General features: G+C 36.2%; 1 protein-coding gene across 5 annotated transcripts in view; it reads right to left on the bottom strand.

The window, feature by feature from the left end:
- Positions 1-17,208, bottom strand: part of CPNE8 (copine 8) — a 195,654-nt gene that overhangs the window by 16,686 nt on the left and 161,760 nt on the right. For 3 of the 5 annotated variants that reach the window (XM_010970530.3, XM_074375044.1, XM_045507045.2), the window contains 2 exons: positions 17,131-17,204; positions 7,384-9,249 (listed from right to left, as the gene is read on the bottom strand). In XM_010970530.3, the coding sequence (XP_010968832.2) occupies positions 9,061-9,249; positions 17,131-17,204 (263 nt within the window). In that variant the 3' untranslated portion in view covers positions 7,384-9,060. Of the gene's footprint in view, positions 1-7,383; positions 9,250-17,130; positions 17,205-17,208 lie in introns of those variants that run through there. The other 2 variants (XM_045507043.2, XM_074375045.1) reach the window with 1 other exon arrangement.

The following is a 17,208-nucleotide window of genomic DNA, read 5'->3' as shown; positions in this document are numbered from 1 at the left end:
CTGGGACAAGCAAATTATGATGAACCATAGGGAAGTCCAGAGAACAAAGGACAGGCGCTTTCATAGAAGAAAAAGGAGGAAGTTGGGAGGGAATGTTTTCTACAAAAGTTCACTGGAAAAGAGTAAGAGTTCAGGGTAGTTGGTGGCTCTGACTGGATGAGAAGCAGTTTCCCACTGGCTGGCTGTTGCTGGGCAAGGAGAAGAATCTCTCTTTCTCCTGCTAGAGTGTGTTAGGTAAGCTGTTTCACTACTGAGATGTGCAAGCAAAGCTGAGTGGTAGTGCATGAGAGCGCCCCCTTCAGGGCTTCCTGACACCATTTTAAATGAGGTTTCCTTTATTCTGACAAAAGGAAGGAGACATTAACTTATGCAGAGATACCCAAGCAGAGCTGTGGAAGATGAGTGGGCTTGAGAATGAAAAAGGATTGGAGTGTGGAAAAGCATGGAGTATGAAATAGAATGATGCATTCTTAGAACAGCATGCACTTTAATCCAAGTTGCTTTTTATGTGGGCAGAACAAGAGGCTGGAAGGATAGGCAATTTCAGTTCAGTGTGTGTCTTGAAGGCCTTGTGTTTCATATGCCTCTGATAACCCAAGTCCCAACCCACTCTCTCAGCCTCACTTCTGATTTCAGCCATGGCTGATGACGCAGGCTTCAGCTTACATTTTGCAGACAATATCTTCCCTCGGGCACGTACTGAATGTCTTTACCTTCTCACCCTGGAAAGGCTCCAATGCCACAGATGCTGGAGTAGCCCATTCTTCAAGCATGTGTGAGCGGTGCAGAGGCATAGGCCAGACTAACCAATAGTAGATGGGGGCTCACAGATACACTTCTCCTAGTTAATCCTGGGGTGGATGAAGCCTTCCTTTTGAGCTTCAGAAGTTTAGGGGGCAGGAGGGAGCCCTGTTGCCTCCACTGACTTTGATATCATAGCCTTGTAATAGATTTGCCTCTTTCCATCTCTCAAGTTCCTCACTCCCACTCTGGGAGATTATTACACACACCTCAGACATTGTCTTGGGCTCTGCTTTAGGGGAGAACAGAAACTAAGATTTGTGGATTCTGTCCTGCAAGATAGGAGGAATCCCAGTCAGGAGTGGCTGTGCAGAGCCGTGTGGGAGACTGGGTAACATTGCGGGCAGGGAACTCATTGAGAGATGGTTCGGGTCTTTTAAAAGCTGGATAAATTAGTCCATTCTTCTCTAAAGAAATGAGAAATAGGACAAAGGAGTAAAGTGGATGGGTGGTAAAGCATTACCTTTATTTATGACAAAAGATATATTCAAGAACATGACTCACATCTTTAAGCAGATAGGCTTCTCGTTAATGAACCTCAGACTTCAACTGCCCCTCAGCAGTGTTACAGCAGTAAGACTCTCCATTGCAAACAAAGCCCCTCCCCTCCCACCAAGAGGCAGAGCAGGACACCCATGTACAGGTTGGAGAGAAAAAGAGGTATTGATTCCCAGCAATCTAGGAAATGCAGGAAACCAATGTTGAAAAGCAGAATTTGAGCCAAGGCCTTGTGGGTGAGCAGAATTTTGACAGATGTAGGCAGAGGTCCCATGTCAGATAGTGCTGTATAAGCAATTAAATGCCAAATCAAAGTCATTACTGCAGTTTAGGAAATAGTTACAAGAAATAGATTATCTAATGGAGGATGCAGGTAGGATTTTGAGTAGAAAGTTAAATGGAATTCAGTCTTAACAACCAGTAGATGGAATTCTAATAACTGTAGTCCTCCATGTCTCTTCCTCACAGCCAAATCCGTATTCATTGAATCCTTCTCCCATGCTGCTAAGCAGAGAATGCAAGAATACATTAAAATTATAAGTATTAGCATAGAATTTGCAAGTCTCCTTGTCCTATTATTAATGCATTTTCAAAGTTCTAACCTTCTATGTTCTTGTCCATATTCTGTACAGGTTGGGAATACTTCCTCCAGGGTAGGTAATTAGCACCAGGAAAGGCAGTAATTGCTTGTAAAGCATTGTCATTCTTCTGTACCACAAGCCCTTGTTTACTGTCTCCACATTTACTGTTGCTTACTCACATATGCAGGTACATGAATAGGAAGGTGTATATTCACCCCCCCCCCCCGCCACAGGCACAGTCCACTTGGAAATACACAAAGCATACATATAATGCAAAGGTTAGCTATATAGTATAGTCACGGTATAGCTATACAGGATACAGTATAGTTTTTCAATATCTAAAATATAAATTCTTGCCTTTTAAATTTTTAAGGTAGAATGTAGAATCTTTAATTTTGTTTTACTTTGTTTTGTTTGGCATGCTTGGTCAAAGGAAATTTCAGAGCAGAAATAAGACTCTGACATCTGGAGCACACTTTCTCTTGTGACCATCATGAGTCAGGACCTGCGGCTGTCAGATCGTGTCAGAGCTTCCTTAACCTCTTCTCTCCTGCTGCCCAACTGCCCTTTGATCATTTCACTGCTAACTAGCCCTGAATGCAGGTGGAGAGACAGAAGCTGTTGATAGCTATTCACTCCCTTTCATAGCTCTGGAGGAGGGATAAATAAATATGGAACAAGTGAGGTTTGGTGCTGTTTAAAGAACTTACTGATCTCTCTCAGTGTAGATACATTGAAAATCAGGCTTATCTTAAAATACCAAGTTACTAATGGACCATTCTTAGTGATCAGTCTTTTGATTGAACTCACTTTCAATAATTCAATTGATTAGCTACTAAGAGTGAGGTCTTGTGTTGTATGTTAGAGACAGAAGAGTGAATAAGCCTTGTCTGCTTTCTGCTGTCATGCGATTCATGGACAAACCTGAAATACAGACAACAAACAAATTAAAAATATGGTAAGTGAGATGCGTAAGAGCAGGGACACAGGCATTAGGGCACAGATAAGCTCAAAGACACAGAGCCATGGGACTTGGGCTTATTTTCCTCATCTTTCCCACATCATCTGTGTTCTCAGGCAAAGAGAAGAATATTGAGAATATTTGATTGACTTGGAGTAGTGGCTGAGCTCATAACCTTCCTTTTAAAATAGGGTTAGCTGAGAATTTTCACTTGTTGATTAATCTCTCAGAAGGCTCTTTGATAGCTCAGTACATCAAGTTCATTCAATAACCTCCTCCAATCAGGCTATTAAAGGGTCAAGCTTCAGGGTATGTTCCAATTAAAGTAACATTTTGTTGAGATGACCACAGAACAGTGTTTTAAGGACCCTTAGAAATACCATCCCTTTTATTTTAATGATAAAAATTAGGATTAGATATTTAAGCAATATTTTTTTCTAAAATCAGACAGCCGAGGTAGAACCTCAGATCTTTTGACTCAAATATATGGCATGATAATGAGTTACGCTCCTTCTGGTGAAGCGTCCAGCAGCTTTATAACCAGCTTATACAAAAGGCCAAGCACATATATAATCCTTGGGATCTGGATTTCAAATCATTGATTTAAACCTACCATGTATCATCAGAAAATAAATTTAAAAATTAAGAGTACCTATAATTTTTTACCTTTCCAGACTGCCATTTGATGACCTAACTCAGGATTTGAAAACTATGACCATAAAGATTTTGGGGGGGGGGGGTTAGGGATTTAAAACGTTTTTCTTGATGAACCCAAAAGGGTTTCAAGTAACTGTTGCTTTGTTTTCCCAGGGCTCCCCAACTCTCTTTTAAATATTCGGGTGCAGAATTGTTATGTAAGGGCCATATGCCAAATTTGCCCGTTTCTAAATTATAAAGTATGCCTTTTGCTTTTGTAGGAAATAAGATAGTGAAATAATTTTGTCAATTGTAGGTAGATTCAGACTTAAATATTTTTTAAAAGATTTGATAAATTTTTTTTTTGTTTCTTGTCAGAATCATCTTGTGGAAATTTTAAGAACTATCAAACTAGTTCTCTGTCAAAATTACTGAACCATTCTCATAACTTTTATTAATTAACTTATTTTATAAGGCAAGGAAGCTCTCTGAAAGAGGAGTTATTTTAAAGCCAACCCTGATCATATTTCTTCCTTCCACCTTCCTCTTAATTTGTGAGGTTAGTGAGATCCACACTTTAACTAATAGCAAATTTGATCTGTATGAAATCAGCCTCGCTAAATACACTAGGAATGCCCATCATTCTTGTGTCATGGAAATTCAATTAAGTGAATAACTTGTGTGATGAGAAAATCATGATGTTATGGCCACTGTTGCTTTAAAATGAAAAGAGCAAATCTTTAGCTCAGTTTACTTTTGTTCTTTCCATGGTAAGAGCTCAGTAGTCGTCTTTCTCCAGATTTCAGAGATGAGAGTTTTAGGTCTCAGAGAATCTCCAAGGCCCAGGAAGTAAAACAATAGTAGATGATGGGGTTGGAGGTGACTGAATGAAGTATAAAGCAAGCAAAACCCTACCTTCTGACGTTTGAAGGTGTTTCCTCTAAAACTGTTCAGAAGTCTGTGATGGGAATCAGAACGAGTATGTCTTTAAGAAATAATCCTAGTGCAACTATTATATTAGGAGGCTTCCGCGTACTGTGTTAGTACATTTTAATTACAAATAAGTATTTCCATATGGTAGAATAGTTAGCGGAGGTCACCTGAAATTTAACGAAAAATGATTTCATTATGGGGCATTTATCCTACTTTCTATTGGGCAAATCCTTCTGCTTGGTGCCTCCTTACTCTGGTTGTGAAACTTGAACTCTGAGTTGTGAGTGTTGTTAGAATCACATGTGTAGACATCATCTATGAAAAGTGATAAACAGCTCAGGCTTCTTTCTGTTCATTCTTGTTTCCCCTTTCATATGTGCAAAGGAAGCCCTTCTCAGCATTTGTATGCTCATGATGTACCAAGCCTTCCGGCGTCAAAATCACACCTGAAGAACTGATGAAATAAAGCTTTTCAGGAAAAAAAAAGTTCTTGGTACAAACAATTAGGTCAGTAGATTTATAAAATGTGCTCATTAATTCTTAAAGGTCTCATGTCTCTCCTCTCAGTACCTCCCTACATCTTGCAGAATGAAAGGCTTGGCTTATTGTTAAATCATTTTCAGCAGAGCAAATAGAGGAATATTTTGGTGAGAAGGTGGGGTGAGGGTCACAGTAATGGTGAGGAGGGGAAGTTATTTAGAATTGTGTTTATTTTAAGGGAAAAGAACAACTTTGAATCCCTTTGATTTTTATATTTCGATGTCTTGTGGGTCGTCAATACCTAGATTAAGAAATCCAACTCTGAGAGTGATAGAATGTTTGTTTAGGTGACTGAGAAGGCAGGAAGGTTTTCTCAGAAATTCTGTACTCAACGTAAAGAGATGTACACAATTAAGGTAAATTTGAGATTTTCATGAGGACCCTAGCAGCTAATTCTTCTGGGCCTTGCTTCCACCATAGATTGATGATGGGGTTACAGGTGAAACATCCTTTGAATTTAATTGCAGTATGAATGTATTAGGGAATATAGGTAGAACATAATCAGAGAACCTGTTACAAAGCAAAGATTGAGTAATAATCTCTGTAATGGAGGGCTTTTCTGCCTATTTAAGTCAAGATACACTTTCTTGCCTTTTAATGTCAAGAATGGAAAAAAAAAAAGATACTTGTAAAATGTCTTGAGGTTAGCCAGTAAGGATGCTGAAGCATGGGAGCCCCAACTATCCCAAGGGGTAGACCTTGCAGCCCATCTGCAAGGCATACACCTGTAAGCTACCTGTGACCCACTGAGGGCAACACTCTGCACAAGTGTCACTTCTCACAAGCAGAGTTTCATTCTTTTGATGTTTATTAAGTGATACCACATGCACTCAGAGGAAACCAATTTGATCCTCAGCTCTGTTTCTTTATGAGGAAGTGTATCTGACTTGCGCTAATGACATAAGTTAAGCTCCAAGTGAATTTTTATTAGGTATCTTGTCATTTTGTGTCAATTACTGATATAAGTAACACAAAGGCTTAAAATAGTCAAAATACACGCAAGGTGAAAGGACAAGGCATGCTCTTCAGTATGCTCTTCTTTGGCAGTTGCGGTCCTCTGAGAAACAACTACATCAACCTCATCCTTGTGAGAGAAACCTTTTTATGTCCTAAGCTGATGACAAGCCACAGTAATAATAATTTTAAAAAATACATGAGTCCCCCTAATTATTCTCACTAAGCCCAAAGAACAAAATAGCTCGGAGTCCAAAGCTCCTTCGACTGCTGTCCCCTCCCCTCCCCACAACACTCTGAATTCAGTTACCCACCTTTTCTTTTCTCCCTGTTTTATATGCTGGAAGAATTCTGAAAGCAGTGATTGAGTTACCTGATATTCTTTATCTGCAACAGTTACACATTACAGTAACCTGGGAAGTTGTGGAAATTTACCTATTCCAGGTGCCATTAAATCATATTCTCTGGTTTTGGGGAGACAAGATGCCCCAGACAAAATAAAATAGTTTATATATAATATGAGGTGTTGAATATGTTAAAATGCAATGCAAAGACTGGGTTCATAGAAGGTACTGATTATTGTTAGTTGAAGTTCTAAAAGAACATGGTTAGGAGAAGTTGGGGCTTGAGCTAGAATATAGAAAGGATATTTTAGGTGGAAGGCAGAGCCTGATGGAAGGGAAGAGTGCAAACTATGTCTGAGACTCCAGATGAACTCAGATTGGTTGAAAAAGAGTGATGAGGAAAGCCTGGATAGTTTTAGTATTTATCTGGGAAGCAATGGAAATTGGTATTATATAACTGGGTGAAACCAGGTGATGAAGACGCTTGAATAGAAGGCTGAAGGTTCAACCTGGAGTTAACATGGTTTCCGTCAGAGAGGAAGGGAATGGGATCAGAGAGAGAGGGCAGCATCCAAAGCCTCTGAGGTTCTTGGGGAGCCCGGTCATAGTTTCCGCAGCAGGTTTGATGACTTGCAGCTATCATTCTTCTCTCGATATGTATCTTTTCTCATTGCTCATTACCTACTGTCTGAATGTCCCTGGTATCTAGACTGTATGTGCCACTATTGGAATGCACTTTCATTTATGGAATACGTCTCTGGGATTTCTCATTGTACATCCTCTAACAGCAACTCACAAAAGTTAAGTAGTTATTTTTACAGTGGTAATGAGCTATACTCTAGTTACACACTCTGGGGTAAATCACCTAGCCTGTTCAGTCTTGGTTTCCTCATTTATACAACAAAGAGACAAGACTAGGTATTCTCCAATCTGATATACAGAACGAACTAACATCGTATACATTTCTGATGATTATACTCTGCCAAAGGATAAGGTTTGTAACTAAGATTGTTTCTTAACCATCTGTCCCCACTAGGTTTGGGCACACTAGTATTTAGAAAGAATAAGAAAGAATACACCTTCATTTTATCTGATCAAGTCAAAGAAAAATAATTGGTATTTGACAAAAAGGAAAGAATATTGATCTTATTTATTCTTTTTTGAACTGATGAATGAAAGTAAATTAAAAAATTGTAGGTTAATAAACTATACTGGCATGAATATTTAAGACCAGTAAAGGAAATTATCAGATCCCATGTCATTCATATATAAAATTGACAGAGCAAAGAGTTATCCTTTCAAAGATTTTAATATGTACCTAAAAATGGACAATTTAGGATTACATAACTATATAACATTGATACTGTTAGAGATGTGAATATATATATTTTTTCTTTCAGTAAAATAGTTTCATGCTTATAAAAGTCACCCTAAGTCAACCTGGGACAAAGAGAACAACATACAATAGAAATAAACCAAGTAATAAATAGGGTATAAGTAAGGAAAAATATTATAAAGCAGTTACATTGTTGACACAAAAGAAAAAAGAAGTATAATTTTAAATTATTTAAAGGCAATTCACAATCATTTCCAGGAATTCTGAGAATTTAAGGCCATCTGTTCTAAAGAAATGCTTTAATTTAGACACAACTGTAATTCTTGTCACAAAACTGTAGTTCTTGTAAAAACCGCACATGCAAAAACTCTTTACAATTAATTGTGGACAGGCAGATCAGTATATAGGAGTGAGTTATTTCACAAATGTGTTGTGCACTAAGTCACAAGGTTGTGTATATTTAACTGGGAATTTCACAAAAAAGCCTTCCAGCTTGTGCACCCTGTGTGGCAACTTGGAAAGGTTTCCAAATCAAGAGAGTCAGTATCCCTTTGAATCAAAATATCTAGACAAGGTATAGTGAAATAAACAGTTGAAAACATCTGCTACATGGTTCATAGCTAAATATTCTGGGTTTTAGTCTTTCTACATAATACTGTAATATAGAGTTGCGACTTTCCACACAAAGTATTTTCTATGCATTTACAGTTCACGATGTTTGACTTTTTATTAGTTCTACTTAGCATTACAAAAGATAAAAACAAACTGTAGTCTAAATTTAGAACCCAAACTTCGTGAAAAATGCGTGTTCTTCCAGGATACACATCTGCTAAGTGTAAGTTCCCATACTTAGCAAACAGCACAGAGGAACTTATTACTAAGCAGATGCAGCTTCATGAGACAGTTCACTTACTGAGAAATATGAAAGCATCCTTCCCTTCCCTTGCTTGCAATTGCATTTGTCCAGACAGTCATTCAAAGAGATATTGCTCTTGTGATTATAACTATTGCGATTTAGAAGACAAAGGATTCAATATTCAAAACTTGTGTTCTTAAGAACAGTTATAAAAGTATTGAAATTTTAAAAGTAGTAGCATGTAAACATTGATACAGAGAGACTGCTTTCCTATACACATAAGCAGTCAAGGACAAGATTTGTGTTAAAAAAGTTTGTGCTTTTTCCCAACAATACATTGGAAATTAGCTGTTTCTGTCCAAAAACATTTAAAGATTCAGAGAGGACATCCATATTTTGCTTCAAGCATTGGAACAATTTTTATGTTGCTCATGCAACAACCATATTTACAGTTTTGGCTAGGAAGATAATTAATTTTGGATCCAAGAAAGCATATTAACTGCTAAAACCAAACTGAGAAAATCATCTCATTCCCTGGTTCATTACAGAGCACCAGGAGCAAAAGCATGGACTCAGCAGTTTTAACCGAAGTGTAGGTGTGTTAGCATTTCAGGGCACAGTCATATTTGAGTCTGCAACACATGGGTAGGTGGTGTGTACGGGGGAGGTGCAGGGGATGGCTTGATTCCTCTGGCCCTCATGTAGGAGAGAAATTGCTCAGGGATCTCAGCTAGGACATCTTTAGCTAATCTAGCCATGCTTAGTATGTGGTTTCCGCTTCTGTCAATATAATCCCTGAACGGCACAAACTGAAACAGAGGAGAAAAGAAAATTACTTAACAGGCATTAGCGTGCTATTTAACAGACACGAAAACTAACACATGTAAACGTTTGGTTGTAGGAGAATCAGAGAAGCCCAGAGTAAGTGTGAGATGCGTAATAATTACTATGCATTTTAAAGAGATTTGATCCATTACAAATAGCTCTAACAGTGACCACATCTTTCTAGTATACACTTTATCTAAAATGGGATGTAACTGTTGTCTATGTTTTTCCCCACAATGATTCCCGTCTCCTGGGCCTGATACACCCATCATATTGTGACATGTGTTCCACAGTTCCGAGTTCTATACCTATGCTGATTCCTAACTGGACGGAGCATTATCCTCCCCAGGGTTCAGTTTCTTGTCCAGTGGAGTTAATACATACGCAATTCAGCTTTCAATGCAGAAATACTACTCAACGCAGGGTCAAAAAAAAAAAATGGTGTTACATTGTTAGAGAGTCCTAAACAACATGTAAAGTATTTCCAATTACATTACTAGAACACCAAATCACATGGAAAATGGATATAAAATTTACACAGTTCACATTAGTAGTAACTTGAAATATTCAGTACATTGAGTCTTGCCTCAAAGTTTTTTTTTTTTTTTAATGTCTGTTATTTGAAAAGGAAACAAACAAACAAAACCCCCAAACACCTGAGCATAGGATTTTGGTATACTTCTTATGGGAATATCATCAAATATCATCATTCTTATTTTTATATCACATGAAAATGATTGCCCCATATTTATATAAGCAATCATGTGAGAATCCTTATCAGCTCAATATGGAATGCTCTGACAACAGATTGCCTGATTCCATTCTCATTTACAATGGTTACTGAAGTTAATAAGCAGTGTGCCTTTTGAGGGCATAGGTTCAATTTCCCCGTGGAGACATGATGATTCTTGAAAACAACTTGGGAATGATTGGAACTGTTAAATGTTGTGATAATTTGGAGACAGGTATTTTAGGTCTTGGAGAAAAGGCACAGTGAAGACATTTCAGGAAGTTGAACAGTTTTCAAATATAATATTTAAAGCTTTGAATTATTATTTTTTTTTCTCCAGGAAAACAGTGAGCACACTCTCGTCTTATACTGTAACATAACTTTTAAATTTACTTCGAAAGATTTACTTTTGATTTAAGCAATTACTCAAGATGTGCTTTCAGAAAACAACTGTTATTAGGAAGCAGACTAAAGCAGCCGGGTTGGAACAGATAAAGCAAGTTCAAATGTTAAGAAAGCAATTCACAAGAGTAATACCACTAACGCAGTGAAAGCAGTCTCTTTTAAGAAAAAGAGCAGAAAAGTACTCCTTTCTTTTTTTAAAAAAAAGGCACACTATAGACAGACACATATCATAATTTTACCCTGTCTTGCTACCAGGAGGAAAACTCAGCACAGCTTTTAGAAAAGTGTCAGAGAAAGGTGACAAATCTTTCTCTTACCCCAAAGGTAGCTAAGTAAGGGTGACAAAAAAGTCACAGAGTGAATATCATCTTCAGCTGAGCAGAGAAACGGGGGGCTATGAACTTTGTGAAGTCATATTATCTAACTTGGATAAGATGATGCTTTTAACAAAAAAGCAAAGAGGTGCACACAAAGTTAGGTTTATTTTCTCTCTGAAACTATAATTAGAAAAATGAGAAAATAAGAATCAACATAGTTAAGGATTAATGAGAAAAAGGCACCTGATTTCAGCTGTAGCTTATTTCATTCTTATTTTAAACGACAGTATTTCAAAAATAAACATTTAGTCATGTTGGTATGGTTCGTGTATACATAATTATCATTTAAAGTATTTTTTAGAAGGTAAGTTTTTCAAAAATCTGTAGCTAATACCTACATTTCAGGAGAATGACGGCACTTCTGATAAATAGTTGATCCTTCTTTAGGGAAAGGGGAGCTCTTGCTGTATCTTGTATATTTACTTTTATTTAGGTCTTTACTTTTCTCCTAGACCATGGAAATTAAACTGTCATCTTTTTACCCACTATTTTCACAAACCCTAGAATTAGACTTCCCAGGTTCCAACGCTGGTTCTGCTGCTTATTAGCTGTGTGATCTTACACAAGTTATTTCTACTCTGCCTCAGTTTCCTCTTCTACAAAATGAGGAAATAATAACACCTACTTCATTAGGTTGTTGTGTTAAGTAAGTTAACATATAATTGCTTAAAACAGTGCTTGACTCAATATATACTATATATGAGTTATGATTATTACTGTTCATTGGTTTATGTATTAATATATGAGATGTCAATGAGACTATTTTCTTACTAATCTTTTGTCTACATTCATATCAAACTTTAAATACAAGAAATATTCCTATAATTTAAAAATTTCTTTTAAATTTAGGTACAATATCAGTATTGTAACCTAAAACTGTAATTCCTGGCCTTTTTGTTATTTTTAAACACCTGTTTTTTCCACATTTCCAGCAAATGCTATAAGAAGTGCTAAATTTTTTTTACTGAAATAAAGAAAAATTCATTTTTAAGAATGTTACGAGACTCTGAAATGTCAAAACTAAGATTCATAACCACTGTTCTCACAATACATACAGTCCTACTCATCTTTAAAATGGGTTCATAAATAATAGGTAAGAAAGAAATCTTAGTTTTCAGCCAGGGAGGGAAGTACAGATCTCATTTAACTTACATGTGGTAAATGAGGGCACAGATTCTAATACACCCCTTGAGTATTAAGAAACTTTCCCCTGTGTTAAGAGTCACTGTCGTAGCAAGAGGTATTAACAGGAGGATGCCTCATCCCACATGTGTGTTGAGGGGAGAAAAAAAGATGTTGAGAACTTTCTGCTCACTAACCTAAATTATCTGAACCTTTTCCAAAGGGACATTTATCTCTTCAGTCATAGAACAAGATAATTCCCTAAGTGAGAGATGAAAATGATGACTGACTCTTTGCTTCCTTCACCTCTTATTAAGGTCGAATCTTACACTTTTCATGATAAAATATCCCCTCTTCCTTCTAGGACTATTGCTCACACCCAACTGCAATCACAGTTTTCCACTCAGCTTCCCAGACAACTCTGTTTATGGTCTCTGTTAATCACATCAACATCATTTCTGATCCCTGTACCTGCGGACCTCCTGTTCAAAACAGCACCCACATATTTGTGCATGGATGTTGATCACTTACTGTTACCACAAATTGGACCCTTAAAATGCTCAGGTTAGAGAAATAAACCAATTTTTCCTTTGTGCTAGTTTTATCACATTCATGTGAAGAATACTAATAAATGCATTCTGTTCAGTAGAAATATACCATATCCTTGACACTCTGTGTCTTTCTTTTGGCATCCACCCAGTACTAGGAAAGTGTTCTACACGGCGGGTCTAACAACTAGCGTTGCCTGTTTGTGAAACAAGTTGGAATCAGTTTGGGCAAATGAGCTTTTAGTTGCTGTTCTGCTCAATTCTACGTGAATCCTCCTACTGTGCAGAGCTCCGTTAGAGATTTTCAACTCTAAGCCTTCAAGGTTATTATTCTCCTTTTAATGGAAAATATGATTTAAATATAATTTTAAAGTAAATGATAGGCTGGCAGCAGCTGTATGCAGCCAGAAGAAATGATACTGGCATTATACACAATGGCCAATCTAGAGCACATGGAGGCAAATCAATAGAAAGCCTTTACATATACTGATTTAAGAAAATAACTCATTTAAGGTTTAGAATAACAGCCACAGAATCTCATCCTGTGTACTGTTTATACTACGGTCATATGAGACTGAATCTTGAGGCAATAAATATAATCACATATAAAACTGACTACAGTGTCACATGCCAAGGTACAGCTACACAATGACATAAAAATGACTTCCCAATGGACTATGCCAACATCCTAACTAATAATAATAACTGATACTGATATTAATGCATTTTTTGAGCAACTGGTAGGTGGGAGACCTTCTGTTAAGTGATTCAGTGCAATATCTCGTTTAGTTTTTACCAGCACGTTATCCATATTGTGAACATAACAGAAGAGAAAATCAAAACTTGATAGGTTTTATTAACTTACCCCAAGAACAGATAGTTATAAGTATCACGGACATTATTTGAACCCAAATGGATCTCTTATACATTTACCACTAACAGTGATATGAAAAGGAACATAGATCCTGAATTATAAAAATGGGATCCTGAAAAGGGGAATAGATCCTTAATTATAATTTGGCGTTTTAGGAGAGTTCAGGAGAGGCACCTGCATTATAACAGAAGAGCACAGGTGTTGGAATCAGAACCCTGTTGGTAATTTGGATTTACTGATTTATGACCTAAAGAACTTTGCACAAGTTGTTTAACATTCCATCTTGGGCTTCAGTGTCCTTATTTATAAACTACTATAAGACAAAAAGGCAAAACGTGGCCAGTACTTTTAGGAAGCTATAAAGGGATATGCTAATAAAGTGAAAGAAAGGAGAAATTAGTTCAAGTGCGCAGAGAGAGAGGGCTTTGTGGAAAGCTGTGTACGGTGGGAATTTCAAAATGTAGGGTTTTAATCAGGCCTGTGAGGAGGAAGAGTATTTCAAGTAAAAGCAATAAAAGAAAATAAAAGTAAGAGCTACAGAAATGGGTGATGTAAAGACAATTACTGGTCTTATGTTTGTCTAGACAGTGTGTGTGTGTGTGTGTGTGTGTGTGTGTGTGTGTGTGTGTGTGTAGCTTAAGAGGAAGATTGGAGTTAGGCCATGTAGACTCTTAAATGCTGTTTAGATTTTAGAATCAAAGATATACAGAATTTTTTTTAAGAATTTTAGACTAAGACATTTTAAGATTAAATCATGATGCTACTTCTTACTAGCTATGTGATTATGGACAAGAGGAATTAAAGTTCATTTTTTCTTTTATAAAATATGGCAATCAAAGTACCCTTCTCATAAAGTCAAGGTGAAGTAATGTTATAACTCTCAGCCTGCCTAGCATACGACAGAGTTAATAAATTATGATATATTATTATACAAAGAAGTTGGATGGCATTTAAGATTTGACTTAATAATGAAACCCCTCTAGTACTCCCCGCTTTTCTGTTAAAACTCAGCTACTTACTATTATTTACAGTCTTAGGCTTTTCTTTGTCCACTTAAGACATTTAGGATTTAATTTGCTGTGTGTTAACTTGATTATCAACATGTAAGAAACCAAAAATAGGGAAAAGGTAAGAGAGCTAAAAAGACCCTATTTTCTGGTAATATTTTAGCCAGCAGTGTTTACAGCTTTGATTACAACGGCTTAGATATTTTCTGGTGGTAGGAAGACTGATAATTTTATTCTTGGCGGGCCCTTGCAATGCCAATGTTATAAATATTCAAGAATATTTCTATTTTTAAAAATAACTTATTTAAAAGTGTCTTAGTGAACGGTAGAACCAGGACAACTGTGGTGGTGGAATGTTTTAAAAATTTTATTCAAGGTGAGAGAAAGTCACCTTGAAAACAATGTGATATGTAAATGATTACCTTGCTTACTATTTTTAAAAGACCAATCACCATTGAGGAAATTTTCCATGAAATTAGAGAAGGGTACATCAGATATCCTTAACTAAATACAGACATTTAAGTCAAGATGTCATTGTCATTTAGAAGGCTGCGATTTCTCTGGGAAGATTTTAGTTCCCTGTTCAGTATTGGTAAAATCTCATGGCTCTTTCAGTTCAACTTTGCATAGTAGAATCCCCTGAGTGTTTAGTTACATCCTCAGGTGTCTTCAAAATCTTTGGGGATCTCGGTGTCACTTAATCGTAGTAGACTGGCCTCAAGATTTTGACTTTCAATGAAAGGAAACATATTGTTATACATGTATATATATGTGTGTGTATGTGTATATATGTATATCATACTGATAAGTAACAAAAGTATTTTCATGTCTCTTACTTCGAGACTCACAACATCATGGAAAGAGCAAAGATAATGGAGAGTCAGGAGGTAATGAAAGAAAGGCTCACAGAGATTTACTGACTTGTTCATGATCCGAGTGACAACATTGTAATTTAACAGATCTGGATCCTATCTCAATATTCTGTCCAATGTAGCACATCCAATTAGAGACTAAATACCTTCATGATCACGAGAATTTTCATTTTATATATAAAATATCTATCAACTGTTGGTTGTCACAAACATAACATATTAGTCCTCCTAAAAGGAAACTTGATGATGTGAGCAATCTTTACCTCCTAAGGGAGAAAGCAGTAGGAGTTTACCCTAAAGCATCATTAACATGAAAGTGTAAGGCATGAAGCTGCCTCTGTTAACTTTGCAAAAATGCCTTCATTGCAGCATAACACATTCTAAAGGACTTCAAATTCATACTACCCTGCAGTAATTTGATTCTTTTGGAAACTGAACCAGACATTACAGAGAAATTTTAGATAAAGTGTAATTACTTGGACCTATAATTATGCTAATTAGGTTAAGGTGAATAATCATGTGTCTAATTATAAAAACAAAACACCATGGGATTCTTAAATAGATGACCACATCACCATGTTCCTTATCTCAGCTGCTTTTAAACTAATTATTCATGTGTGTGTGCTTTTTACTGTACCAAGAACATTAGGTTAAAAGTTTAAATCATATTTAATTATCTTCTTAAAAATTGTTACACAAGCTTCTCCTTTAAAATTTAATTTTGTTGAATGATGAACAATGCTTTTTTAGCTTTATCAAGTTAATCTTTATATTATGCTTACAGATCATTTTATATTATTTTCCCTCTCCCTTTATTTTCATTATTTTTGTTGTATTTTACTGAGTTCTATTTCAGTAATGTATTTTATATATGTTATCTGATTTAATCCTTACAACAGTGCCAGAACACTGAAATTGAGAAATCTTGTCCCAGTTATCACAATGGAAAATTCAGGATTTGAACCAAATTTTGTCAGATTTCAAATTAGATTCTCTTAATGACTGGATTATGGGTGAACATACAGGTTATTCTTTAGGAGATAATATGTAAGTCTATTGTTTGCTCCTTCAAAACTTTTTATATCATGAGCTCAAATAATACCAAGACCTTCCCTTTCCTCTTTGAAAGTATACTTCATAGCCTTTTTTTGCTTTTGCCATCCTAAAAGATACGACGACTCTAAAGTATGCAGAAATTTAGTTGATTTAATTCCTCGCTTTCAGTGATAAATTTTACCTGTATAGGTTACTGATTTTTTTCCTTTCTGTTCATTCCCAGAATAGTAGGGTTTAGTTAAGTATTTTTCTGCATTCTAGCAGAATTATGAATTGTGTGTATATAAATACATATATACACACACATACAATCTATTATGTTCATTTTATTGTATTATATATACTGTTACTATATTAATAGTGTTACTTATGTATTTTAGTTTATATATTTATGTATAATTCTATTTCTCTACTTTTCTAACCATAATCCACAGGAGAAATATAAAAGAATCTACATTTTTGGTTTGTTTTTACTAAGTTTACTTACTCTGAATATGTATCAGCTATCTTAAAATATATTGAAGCTTTACTGAGGACCAAATAATAAATGAATAAGCATCATTAAAAAGTCCATTATGTTTCTAGCTTCTAATTTTACGAAAGATCTCAATGATACTTTCTGGCAACAAACAAGTGGGAAGAGACATTTATTAACATCTCTATTTTACATACGGCAAACGTGAAGCATAGGGGAGAGTAACTGGGTGCTTCTTCTAGGCCCTGTTACTTAACATGCATCTCACAGAGAGTCAGCTGACTACATGAAACAGAACCCGAGACTCCTGATTTCCATTTAAGTTGTTCATTTACAAATCAGCGCTGACATGACCTCTTCATAACGAACAAAGGAAATAATTTTCATTAAATTCCTTACCTGCACAATGTCCCTTTCAGCATATTTTCCTCTGGAGGAAACTCTTACATCATCTCCATCCAATTCAACCATTGCTTG

Source organism: Camelus bactrianus, chromosome 12, assembly GCF_048773025.1.
Source record: "Camelus bactrianus isolate YW-2024 breed Bactrian camel chromosome 12, ASM4877302v1, whole genome shotgun sequence".
In the NCBI taxonomy this organism is placed as follows: Eukaryota; Metazoa; Chordata; class Mammalia; order Artiodactyla; family Camelidae; genus Camelus; species Camelus bactrianus.
The sequence above is the reverse complement of the archived record's forward strand: the minus strand, read 5'-3'. Positions and strand labels throughout refer to the sequence as shown.